Source organism: Monodon monoceros, unplaced genomic scaffold (genome assembly GCF_005190385.1).
Source record: "Monodon monoceros isolate NGI ecotype Baffin Bay Population unplaced genomic scaffold, NGI_Narwhal_1 Super_Scaffold_16, whole genome shotgun sequence".
Taxonomy (NCBI): Eukaryota; Metazoa; Chordata; class Mammalia; order Artiodactyla; family Monodontidae; genus Monodon; species Monodon monoceros.
This window is the reverse complement of record NW_021703772.1, coordinates 43121696-43134851: the sequence shown is the minus strand read 5'-3', so window position 1 is coordinate 43134851 and position 13156 is coordinate 43121696. Positions and strand designations below refer to the sequence as shown.

The 13156-nt window shown below is 41.1% G+C and overlaps 1 protein-coding gene across 2 annotated transcripts in view; it reads right to left on the bottom strand.

Moving 5' to 3' along the window:
• STAT4 (signal transducer and activator of transcription 4) overlaps positions 1-11711 on the bottom strand; it is a 91694-nt gene extending 79983 nt beyond the window's left edge. For both annotated transcript variants that reach the window (XM_029225126.1, XM_029225125.1), the window contains exons 1-3: positions 11645-11711; positions 1730-1858; positions 274-418 (exon numbers count right to left, since the gene is read on the bottom strand). In XM_029225126.1, coding sequence (XP_029080959.1) covers positions 274-418; positions 1730-1857 — 273 coding nt within the window. In that variant the 5' untranslated portion in view covers position 1858; positions 11645-11711. The remainder of the gene's footprint in view (positions 1-273; positions 419-1729; positions 1859-11644) is intronic.
• Between the last annotated feature and the right edge of the window lie 1445 nt (positions 11712-13156).

Here is a 13156-nt window from a genome sequence, read left to right as displayed (position 1 = left end):
CCTGTTCCACATTCTCAATTTGATCATAACTAGTAAGCAGTCACATGTAAATCACATACCCTCCCACTTGTACTATATTTTAGATTCAAAAGTTGGTGCAAAACAAACATTGGGTAATGAAATAAAATTGAGCACAAAATTTAAAATAGTAAGAGAATTCAGCTTTTTCCCTCTTAAATCTGGTTTGGAACTAAGATGAGGCTACATTTTTGTTTTTGCTAAATTTAGGACTTATAAATCCAAATATTTTTAAAAAGTAGAATGAATTCTCACCTGAAGGACTTTCCTAATTCTTTTTAGGTTGTGTATTAAAAGCAGATTTTTCTCTTTGGAAACGCGGCCTAACTGTTCATCCAGTTGTATTAACAAGTTTTGAAGAAGAATTGTTGCCATGGTTTCATTGTTAGATGCTGCCTCCCTAAAAAACAAAAGTGCTATTACACAGCAGGAAACAACTTAGTAAAATGTCTACTGTTTTTTTTAACCATAATCATTTTAAAGTGATAAATATACCCCGCAGTGATAAGCATTTACTGGTTTTTAAAAATTAAATTGTACACATGAAAGTATATTCAACATCACTAATCATTAGGGAAATGCAAATCAAACCATAAGATACCACTTCACACCTATTAGGATGGCTATTATTGAAAACACAAAATAAGTTTTGGTGAGGATGTAAAACTGGAACCCTTATATATTGCTGGTGGCAATGGAAAATGGTACAGCTACTGTATAAGACAGTATGGAGATTCCTCAAATTAAAAACAAAAAATTATATACAATTTCACTTCTGGGTAGATACTTAAAAGAATTGAAAGCAGGGACTTGAGTAGATACTTGACATCAACATTTATATCAGCTTTATTCACAATAGCTGAAAGGTGGAAACAACTCAGATGTTCACTGAAGGATGGATGAATAAATAAAATGTAGTAGATACATACAATAGAATATGATTCAGTCTTAAAAAGGAAGGAAATTCTGATACATGCTGCTCATATGAATGAACCTTGAAAGAATGTGCTAAGTAAAATGTCAGTCACAAAATAACGCATATTGTGTGATTACACTTGTATGAAGTACCTGGACTAGTTGAATTCAGAGACAGAAAACAGAATAATGGTTGCCAGGGGCCGGGGTGGAGAGAATGAGGAATTATTATTTAATAAGTACACAGTTTCAGTTTGGGAAGATGAAAAAGTTCTGGAGATGGATGCACAACAGTGTGAATATACTTAATGCCACTAAACTGCATACCTAACAAATGGTTAAAATGGTAAATTTTATGTTATGTATACTTTATCAAAAGAAAAATTTTAAGACAACTATTTAAAGCAAAATATGTTTTTAATTGTACAAGGTGAATAGAGCTTTAAAAAACGTTTGTAAAACATGTTAAGAAAAATATTTATATTGAGTCTATGATAGAGAATTGATATAAACAAGAGATTTACTTCTTGTCTTTTTAATACTTAGAAATCGTTGGAGTTTAGCTTATTAAAAAACAAAGCACTAGAACCATTTTTTCATCTACAGTGGATGAAACCAGAAAGGACAATTATTCTCCTCCGTTAAGGAAGCTTTCCAAATCCTCAAGGAAAGTTCTTTACCTGATAAGAATGTATCAACTGAATCAAAAGTGGACCATAGAATAAATCCACGTGGATAGAGCATAAAGCATTTGTGCATCAACCTCTAGGGAAAATACAATAATGTTTGATCCTACCAGTCTTGATTTTCAATCCACTGGGCCAACAGATGCCGAATTTCCATAGGAAAGTTGTCATCATAGAATTGATCAACTTGCTCCAAAAATTTTATTTCTAACTGTTGGACTTGATTCCACTGAGTCATACTACAAAGAAGAGGGAAAATTAGAGTTTAAAAATAATGTTAATTAATAACTATGGTACATGTTTTCTTTTTTTCTTGGATTTCAGACAAAGACAATGTTGTCCATCAAGTAACCGGAGAAAAAAATTTCTCTTATAGAATTTTAGGCAGAAACTTGCTGAGGTAGAATCCAGGGCCTAAGCATTGTAAAGCCTAGTTATTCAGAAGCCAAGTAGGGGCTAAATCCACTTCAGTTTTAGTCAGAAACTGGGTGAGGTAGAATCCAGGGCCTAAGCATTTTAAAGCCTAGTTATTCAAGAGGGGGGCTTCCGGGAAAATGGCGGAAGAGTAAGACGCGGAGGACACCTTCCTCCCCACAGATACACCAGAAATACATCTACACGTGGAACAACTCCTACAGAACATCTACTGAACACTGGCAGAAGACCTCAGACTTCCCAAAAGGCAAGAAAACCCCCACGTACCTGGGTAGGGCAAAAGAAAAAAGAAAAAAGAGAGACAAAAGAATAGGGACGGGACCTGCACCAGTGGGAGGGAGCTGTGAAGGAGGAAATGTTTCCACACACTAGGAAGCCCCTTCACGGGCAGAGACTGCGGGTGGCACACGGGAAAAGCTTCGGAGCCGCGGAAGAGAGCACAGCAACAGGGGTGCGGGGGGCAAAGCGGAGAGATTCCCGCACAGAGGATCAGGGCCGACCGGCACTCACCAGCCCGAGAGGCTTGTCTGTTCCCCCACCGGGGCGGGCGGGGCTGCGAGCTGAGGCTCGGGCTTCGGTCGGAGCACAGGGAGAGGATTGGGGTTGGCGGCGTGAACACAGCCTGCAGGGGGTTAGTGCGCCACGGCTGGCCGGGAGGGAGTCCGGGGAAAAGTCTGGACCCGCCGAAGAGGCAAGAGACTTTTTCTTGCCTCTTTGTTTCCTGGTGCGCGAGGAGAGGGGATTAAGAGCGCTGCTTAAAGGAGCTCCAGAGACGGGCGCGAGCTGCGGCTAAAAGCGCGGACCCCAGAGACGGGCATGAGACGCTAAGGCTGCTGCTGCCGCCACCAAGAAGCCTGTGTGTGAGCACAGGTTACTATCCACACCCCCCTTCCGGGGAGCCTGTGCAGCCTGCCACTGCCAGGGTCCCGGGATCCAGGGACAACTCCCCCGGGAGAACGCACAGCGCGCCTCAGGCTGGTGCAACGTTACACCGGCCTCTGCCGCCGCAGGCTCGCCCCGCACTCCATGCCCCTCCCTCCCCCACCCGGGCCTGAGTGAGCCAGAGCCCCCGAATCAGCGGCTTCTTTAACCCTGTCCTGTCTGAGCGAAGAACAGACGCCCTCCAGCGACCTACACGCAGAGGCGGGGCCAAATCCAAAGCTGAGCCCCTGGGAGCTGTGAGAACAAAGAAGAGAAAGGGAAATCTCCCCCAGCAGCCTCAGAAGCAGCGGATTAACGCTCCACAATCAACTTGATGTCTGTGGAATACATGAATAGACAATGAATCATCCCAAATTGAGGAGGTGGACTTTGAGAGCAAGATCTATGATTTTTTCCCCTTTTCCTCTTTTTGTGAGTGTGTATGTGTATGCATCTGTGTGAGATTTTGTCTGTATAGCTTTGCTTCCACCATTTGTCCTAGGCTCTATCCGTCCATTTTTTTTCTTAATAGTTATTTTTTTATTTTAATAACTTTATTATATTTTATCTTACTTTATTTTATTTTACTTTATCTTCTTTCTTTTTTTCCTTCCTTCCCTCCTTCCTTTCTTTGTTCCTCCCTCCCTCCCTCCCTTCTTTCTTTCTACTTCTACTAATTCTTTCTTTCTACTTTTTCTCCCTTTTATTCTGAGCCATGTGGATGAGCGGCTCTTGGTGCTGCAGTCAGGAGTCAGTGCTGTGCCTCTGAGGTGGGAGAGCCAACTTCAGGACACTGGTCCACAAGAGACCTCCCAGCTCCACATAATATCAAATGGTGAAAATCTCCCAGAGATCTCCATCTCAACACCAGCACCCAGCTTCACTCAAGGACCAGCAAGCTACAGTGCTGTACATCCTATGCCAAACAACTAGCAAGACAGGAACACAACCCCACCCATTAGCAGAGAGGCTGCCTAAAATCATAATAAGTCCACAGACACGCCAAAACACACCACCAGACGTGGACCTGCCCACCAGAAAGACAAGATCCAGCCTCATCCACCAGAACGACTACACAACCCACTGAACCAACCTTAGCCACTGGGGACAGACACCAAAAACAACAGGAACTACGAACCTGCAGCCTGCAAAAAGGGGACCCCAAACACAGTAAGATAAGCAAAATGAGAAGACAGAAAAACATACAGCAGATGAAGGAGCAAGATAAAAACACACCAGATCTAACAAATGAAGAGGAAATAGGCAGTCTACCTGAAAAAGAATTCAGAATAATGATAGTAAAAATGATCCACAATCTTGGAAATAGAATAGACAAAATGCAAGAAACATTTAACAAGGACCTAGAAGAACTAAAGATGAAACAAACAACGATGAACAACACAATAAATGAAATTAAAAATACTCTAGATGGGATCAATAGCAGAATAACTGAGGCAGAAGAACGGATAAGTGACCTGGAAGATAAAATAGTGGAAATAACTACTGCAGAACAGAATAAAGAAAAAAGAATGAAAAGAACTGAGGACAGTCTCAGAGACTTCTGGGACAACATTAAACGCACCAACATTCGAATTATAGGGGTTCCAGAAGAAGAAGAGAAAAAGAAAGGGACTGTGAAAATATTTGAAGAGATTATAGTTGAAAACTTCCCTAATATGGGAAAGGAAGTAGTTATTCAAGTCCAGGAAGCACAGAGAGTCCCATACAGGATAAATCCAAGGAGAAATACGCCAAAACACATATTACTCAAACTGTCAAAAATTAAATACAAAGAAAACATATTAAAAGCAGCAAGGGAACAACAACAAATAACACACAAGGGAATCCCCATAAGGTTAACAGCTGATCTTTCAGCAGAAACTCTGCAAGACAGAAGGGACTGGCAGGACATATTTAAAGTGATGAAGGAGAAAAACCTGCAACCAAGATTACTCTGTCCAGCAAGGATCTCATTCAGATTTGATGGAGAAATTAAAACCTTTACAGACAAGCAAAAGCTGAGAGAGTTCAGCACCACCAAACCAGCTTTACAACAACTGCTAAATGGACTTCTCTAGGCAAGAAATACAAGATAAGGAAAAGACCTACAATAACAAACCCAAAACAATTAAGAAAATGGGAATAGGAACATACATATCGATACTTACCTTAAATGTAAATGGACTAAATGCTCCCACCAAAAGACACAGATTGGCTGAATGGATACAAAAACAAGACCCATATATTTGCTGTCTACAAGAGACCCACTTCAGACCTAGAGACACATACAGACTGAAAGTAAGGGGATGGAAAAAGATATTTCATGCAAATGGAAACCAAAAGAAAGCTGGAGTAGCAATTCTCATGTCAGACAAAATAAACTTTAAAATAAAGAATGTTATAAGAGACAAGGAAGGACACTACATAATGATCAAGGGATCGATCCAAGAAGAAGATATAACAATTGTAAATATTTATGCACCCAACATAGGAGCACCTCAATACATAAGGCAAATACTAACAGCCATAAAAGGGGAAATCGACAGTAACACATTCATAGTAGGGGACTTTAACACTCCACTTTCACCAATGGACAGATCATCCAAAATGAAAATAAATAAGGAAACACAAGCTTTAAATGATACATTAAACAAGATGGACTTAATTGATATTTATAGGACATTCCATCCAAAAACAACAGAGTACACGTTTTTCTCAAGTGCTCATGGAACATTCTCCAGGATAGATCATATCTTGGGTCACAAGTCAAGCCCTGGTAAATTTAAGAAAATTGAAATTGTTTCAAGTATCTTTTCTGACCACAACGCTATGAGACTAGATATCAATTACAGGAAAAGATCTGTAAAAAATACAAATACATGGAGGCTAAACAATACACTACTTAATAACGAAGTGATCACTGAAGAAATCAAAGAGGAAATAAAAAAATACCTAGAAACAAATGACAGTGGAGACACAACGACCCAAAATCTATGGGATGCAGCAAAAGCAGTTCTAAGAAGGAAGTTTATAGCAATACAATCCTACCTTAAGAAACAGGAAACATCTCGAATAAACAACCTAACCTTGCACCTAAAGCAATTAGAGAAAGAAGAACAAAAAAACCCCAAAGTTAGCAGAAGGAAAGAAATCATAAAAATCAAATCAGAAATAAATGAAAAAGAAATGAAAGAAACGATAGCAAAGATCAATAAAACTAAAAGCTGGTTCTTTGAGAAGATAAACAAAATTGATAAACCATTAACCAGACTCATCAAGAAAAAAAGGGAGAAGACTCAACTCAATAGAATTAGAAATGAAAAAGGAGAAGTAACAACTGACACTGCAGAAATACAAAAGATCATGAGAGATTACTACAAGGAATTCTATACCAATAAAATGGACAACCTGGAAGAAATGGACAAATTCTTAGAAATGCACAATGTTCCAAGACTGAATCAGGAAGAAATAGAAAATATGAACAGACCAATCACAAGCACTGAAAATGAAACTGTGATTAAAAATCTTCAATAAACAAAAGCCCAGGACCAGATGGCTTCACAGGCGAATTCTGTCAAACATTTAGAGAAGAGCTAACACCTATCCTTCTCAAACTCTTCCAAAATATAGCAGAGGGAGGAACACTCCCAAACTCATTCAACGAGGCCACCATCACCTTGATACCAAAACCAGACAAGGATGTCACAAAGAAAGAAAACTACAGGCCAATATCACTGATGAACATAGATGCAAAAATCCTCAACAAAATACTAGCAAACAGAATCCAACAGCACATTAAAAGGATCATACACCATGATCAAGTGGGGTTTATTCCAGGAATGCAAGGATTCTTCAATATACGCAAAACAATCAATGTGATAAACCATATTAACAAATTGAAGGAGAAAAACCATATGATCATCTCAATAGATGCAGAGAAAGCTTTTGACAAAATTCAACACCAATTTATGATGAAAACCCTGCAGAAAGTAGGCATAGAGGGAACTTTCCTCAACATAATAAAGGCCATATATGACAAACACACAGCCAACATCATCCTCAATGGTGAAAAACTGAAAGCATTTCCTCTAAGATCAGGAACAAGACAAGGTTGCCCACTCTCACCACTCTTATTCAACATAGTTTTGGAAGTTTTAGCCACAGCAATCAGAGAAGAAAAGGAAATAAAGGGAATCCAAATCGGAAAAGAAGAAGTAAAGCTGTCACTGTTTGCAGATGATATGATAATATACACAGAGAATCCTAAAGATGCTACCAGAAAACTACTAGAGCTAATCAATGAATTTGGTAAAGTAGCAGGATACAAAATTAATACACAGAAATCTCTGGCATTCCTATACACTAATGATGAAAAATCTGAAAGTGAAATCAAGAAAACACTCCCATTTACCATTGCAATAAAAAGAATAAAATATCTAGGAATAAACCTACCTAAGGAGACAAAAGACCTGTATGCAGAAAATTATAAGACAGTGATGAAAGAAATTAAAGATGATACAAATAGATGGAGAGATATACCATGTTCTTGGATTGGAAGAATCAACATTGTGAAAATGACTCTACTACCCAAAGCAATCTACAGATTCAATGCAATCCCTATGAAACTACCACTGGTATTTTTCACAGAACTAGAACAAAAAATTTCACAATTTGTATGGAAACAAAAAAGACCCCAAATAGCCAAAGCAATCTTGAGAATGAAAAACGGAGCTGGAGGAATCTGGCTCCCTGACTTCAGACTATACTACAAAGCTACAGTAATCAAGACAGTATGGTACTGGCACAAAAACAGAAAGATAGATCAATGGAACAGGAGAGAAAGCCCAGAGATAAATCCACGCACATATGGTCACCTTATCTTTGATAAAGGAGGCAGGAATGTACAGTGGAGAAAGGACAGCACCTCTTCAATAAGTGGTGCTGGGAAAACTGGACAGGTACATGTAAAAGTATGAGATTAGATCACTCCCTAACACCATACACAAAAATAACCTCAAAATGGATTAAAGGCCTAAATGTAAGGCCAGAAACTATCAAACTCTTAGAGGAAAACATAGGCAGAACACTCTATGACATAAATCACAGCAAGATCCTTTCTGACCCACCTCCCAGAGAAATGGAAATAAAAACAAAAATAAATGGGACCTAATGAAACTTCAAAGCTTTTGCACAGCAAAGGAAACCATAAATAAGACCAAAAGACAACCCTCAGAATGGGAGAAAATATTTGCAAATGAAGCAACTGACAAAGCATTAATCCCCAAAATTTACAAGCAGCTCATGCAGCTCAATAACAAAAAAAACAACCCAATCCAAAAATGGGCAGAAGACCTAAATAGACATTTCTCCAAAGAAGATATACAGACTGCCAACAAACACATGAAAGAATGCTCAACTTCATTAATCATTAGAGAAATGCAAATCAAAACTACAATGAGATATCATCTCACACCAGTCAGAATGGCCATCATCAAAAAATCTAGAAACAATAAATGCTGGAGAGGGTGTGGAGAAAAGGGAACACTCTTGCACTGTTGGTGGGAATGTAAATTGATACAGTCACTGTGGAGAACAGTATGGAGGTTCCTTAAAAAACTACAAATAGAACTACCATATGACCCAGCAATCCCACTACTCGGCATATACCCTGAGAAAACCATAATTCAAAGAGTCATGTACCAAAATGTTCATTGCAGCTCTATTTACAATAGCCTGGAGATGGAAACAACCTAAGTGTCCATCATCAGATGAATGGATAAAGAAGATGTGGCACATATGTACAATGGAATATTACTCAGCCATAAAAAGAAACGAAATTGAGCTATTTGTAATGAGGTGGATGGACCTAGAGTCTGTCATACAGAGAGTAGTAAGTCAGAAAGAGAAAGACAAATACCGTATGCTAACACATATATATGGAATTTAAGAAAAAAAAGTGTCATGAAGAACCTAGGGGTAAGACAGGAATAAAAACACAGACCTACTAGAGAATGGACTTGAGGATATGGGGAGGGGGAAGGGTAAGCTGTGACAAAGCGAGGGAGAGGCATGGACACATATACACTACCAAACGTAAGGTAGATAGCTAGTGGGAAGCAGCCACATAGCACAGGGAGATCAGCTCCGTGCTTTGTGACCGCCTGGAGGGGTGGGATAGGGTGGGTGGGAGGGAGGGAGACGCAAGAGGGAAGAGATATGGGAACATATGTATATGTATAGCTGATTCACTTTGTTATAAAGCAGAAACTAACACACCATTGTAAAGCAATTATACTCCAATAAAGATGTAAAAAAAAAATTCTCTTATAGTCACCCAATTAAAGAAAACAGAAATGCTAAAACGTTTTCAATCCGAAGATAATGTAATTCTGAGTTTCTTCCTACGTCATCACTAGTGAAGGAAACAGGATTCTTTCTCGGCCCCCAAGCCACATCCTTCTTTGTTCTAACAGAAACTCTGGTTCTGCCTTCTCTAGAAAGCTTTCACTCCCGCTCAACACCCCTCACCCTACCCCACACCTGTGTACACAGATTTGGATTCTCAACAAGCTCCTTCCCTATCTCTTGCTGCCTCTACAGTATTAGGCTTTGAGCAACTTGAAGGCAAATAACATACTCAGCTATACGTCCTAAGAGCCTCTTAAGGCTTTATGTGTGAGGAACACCCAATAAAAGCTTCTTTTATATAAAACTGCCTAGTCCTTTTTTCTTTATTTCAGATTTTTCTGGCTTCTGGAGTCAGCCTTATGTTCCAAGACTTCTAATTTAATTCAGACTTATCTTTATGAAGAGTTTCGTGTATACACTTTGGTGGGCTCTAAATTTTTCAGTTCAAAATACCTCTGGACAAATAAATATTTTTCTTTCTCTCTGTAATGATCCGCTATGGCTAGGCAAAGCTTTTAAAGTCTACTTTTAATTAGTCTCTGATGTGCATCAGACAGTAGTTAAACCCTCAAGATACTTAAGAAGAAACCACACTTGATACATAGTTAGCAGCCTGTCATAAAACGAAAGTATGTGTTTCCCCAACATAACCCTACTCTGTCCAGTTTAGAAGCTTTAGACATATTTCTTAACTCAGGGAAATTAATATGACATCTCCTTGAAATTACCGTATTTTACTTTTTTCAAAGTCAAATTTTTTATTGTTTTGTCAGTAATTCTAGATAAAACCGAAAAAACTTTTATGTGATCAATCACGATAGTATTTCAACCTATCTTGTAGGTAAGTTAAGATTTACTTTTGCCTACAGAACATCATGATAATAAATTTCATATATTTCATATACATATTCCTCAGGTTTCAAATGGAACCATTTGGGGGCACCTTTTCCCTGATCTAAATGTATTAGAAAAAGATTATTGCCAATGTTTTGCTTAAAGAAAGCAACTGGAAAAAATATTTCACTTTCCTATCACTTTATACTTACACATAAAATCCTGGGTGTGTTGTAAGTGCTCAATAAGTGCTCATTAAGAGAAGAATGAGTGGCACTCCTGATGCTATGAATAGCACAGGTGGATAGTATTACCCCAGCTTTAAAATGTAAAAAATCTGAGGGACACATAGGCGAAACGACTCTTGCCCAAGATGCACAGCTCCTCAGGATCAACCTGAGGTCTCCTGACACCAGACATGGTCGTCTTTCTAGACGCTGGGTGTAACCATATTCCACCCAAAATTGGAACATTTGTTCCCATGTTACTATTGCCATTGCCCTGCTCTATCAATTTATTCTAGTTAATGACAAGAGAACAGGTGCTGAAAATAGCATTATAATTGTAATTGCTACTATTGTTAAACCCTTGGTATGATTTGGACGAAAATCTGTTTTCTAACTAACAATTAACTGGACTGAACCCATCCTGAAGTTAGAGAGATCACTCCTAGGACCTGAGTCCATCCTCCAGAGAGCTGAACTCAAGGCTGAAAAGGGAAAAGATAGGTTCACAGTCTTAGGACATTCTTTTCTGTTGCAGCTTCTAGAAATGCCTTTAAAGGATTCCAAAAACGTCTTTCACTGTCTACGGGCTAATTCTCCCATCCCAAGAAAACTATGGAGCATTTCTTTTGAAAACTGAGTGCCTGCCTAGTCTCTTTGAATGCCTGGTCCTAGAAGATCCCTATAAACGGGCATTTTGTCCCACCGCCTGGCAGCTAATGGTGCCGCTTTGGTTCTGAGGTGAGCCGCAGCATGCAAAGGAGGCGACCTGCCCTAAAATATCACTGCTCTCCTCAAAGCCTCAATCACTAGCTACCTCAGCTGCGGGGCTCTCTGCCGAAACCGAGGCACGCAATCTAATGTCAGACATTACAGTTGAGAGAAGTCGGCTAAGAAAGTGAAGGGGGCGCCCACTCCGCCCTTCGCAAGGACACACCTCCGCAGCAGCCACAACGGTCCCACCCACCGTTCACATTCTCGGGGGCAGAGCGCCCGAGTCTCGCCGAGAGACCCGCCACGGCGCACCTTTGAATCGTGGAGTCGATCGCTTCTCTTTAAAACTACCCATCCTCAGCTAGGTTAACGTGAAGTAACTGTCAAAACAGCAAGGGAACAGCTAAGGCTCCGCAGCGTCCTGCAGAAGCATTTCCTGGCCTGCGCTGCTCCGGAGAAGCAACGCCAAGGTGTGGTCTGCCTCCTTACCTGGCTCTCTCAGCCCGGATCCCAGGCGGTGCTCAAGTCCAAAGTCGGAATCGCCCTTCAAGTTCCCCAGAACCCAGCCGCTGACACCATCGTCAGTAGGGGATTTGCATTTCTCCTCCCACTTGAGGCTTTCCTGTGCGTCAGCGTTAAGAGTCTCTGGGACTTTACTTGGGTCGTTCCCACCCACTCTCTCTTCTAGAAAAGCTGAAGACCAGAAACAGTCTGGCTGAAGCCGCTTCGCAGGGCGCCCTTTCCTCATCCCCATCAATCACTCCGGCCACTGCCTGTGGCCCGTGGGTGTCAGGAGGAGGGGCGTGGGAGGGGGTCACACACAGTCATTTTCTTCTAGTTTCCCCGGACCATCGGAGACCCCCTGCAGACTTATTTGCCTGGAGCTAAATTCCTGGCTTCCCAGCCTCCTCCTTACAGACTCCACTCATCTTGGTAAGAGCCAGCCCCTGGGATGAAAGGGGTACCTCGCCAGGATGAAAACAGCAAATCGAAGACTTCACTGTGCGCGGATTCCAGCAGGGTCTGCTCGCCAGGAGGAGGACAACCTCACCCAAAGGTTTGGGCCGTCTCCTGTGCAGGTGGACTCCTGCCCTTACTAGCCCAGTATCCTCCTTCCCTCCCAACACCTGGGGCCCTTCTCCCGTTGTGACTTGGGCTGGTCCTAGAATCACAGAGCTGGAGGGAGCCTTGGCTTCGTCTGGTTCTGATTCCTCTTTCATATCTGAAAAGACTGAGGCCCAGAGAGGTGACCAGAGTTACTCAATGAGTTAGCTGCAGAGGCTGGATGAGAGTCTGGGGCTTTCAACTCCCTCCTTAGTGCTCTTTTCCTTTCATCTCTTCGGAGCCAGATGTTAACATCCTGACACGCAGTAAGAGTTCTACAAAAGTTCAGGAAAGTAAAGACAAAAATAAAGGAAGATAGACAAAAGGAGGTAGAAAGAATGACTCAATCTGCTTATACACATGCCTAGAGCCATCTGCCAAGGTCAAAGGCCTTGCTTCACCATCGTCGGGACCAGCATCGCACAGGATTCTCCTCCTCTTTCAGGAGACATTATTATCATGTGATTAAATTTACTACCCCTCTCCCTCACTCACAAAAAATAAGTCAATCAACCCCAAAGTCACGCATCTAAATTCAAAGTCATCCCTCTAAATTCACTGGTCAGGTAGAGATGGTCCTGGCCGCTTGCTCTCACTGGGCGGTTTCCAGGGGCTTATGCTTGATCTGTCCCCACCTGAAGAAAGTGCCTCATCTGAGCTGTTCCGTAAGCTACGGGGCAAAGCCTGGGTTTCTTCTGGGGAAAAGGTCACTGCCTATGGGAAAAAGTCCAGATTCAAGGCACTCAAAGTTCTGTACAACTGGGTCCTAACCTCTCCTTGAAACTTCCCCCCACGCCCCCAACGAAAGCCTATGATCTGATGAAGACCAGTCTTCTCTGCTCCCTAGGTGAACCTCTCATATTTCAGTATTGATGCTCCCTTCAACTGCAGTTTCTT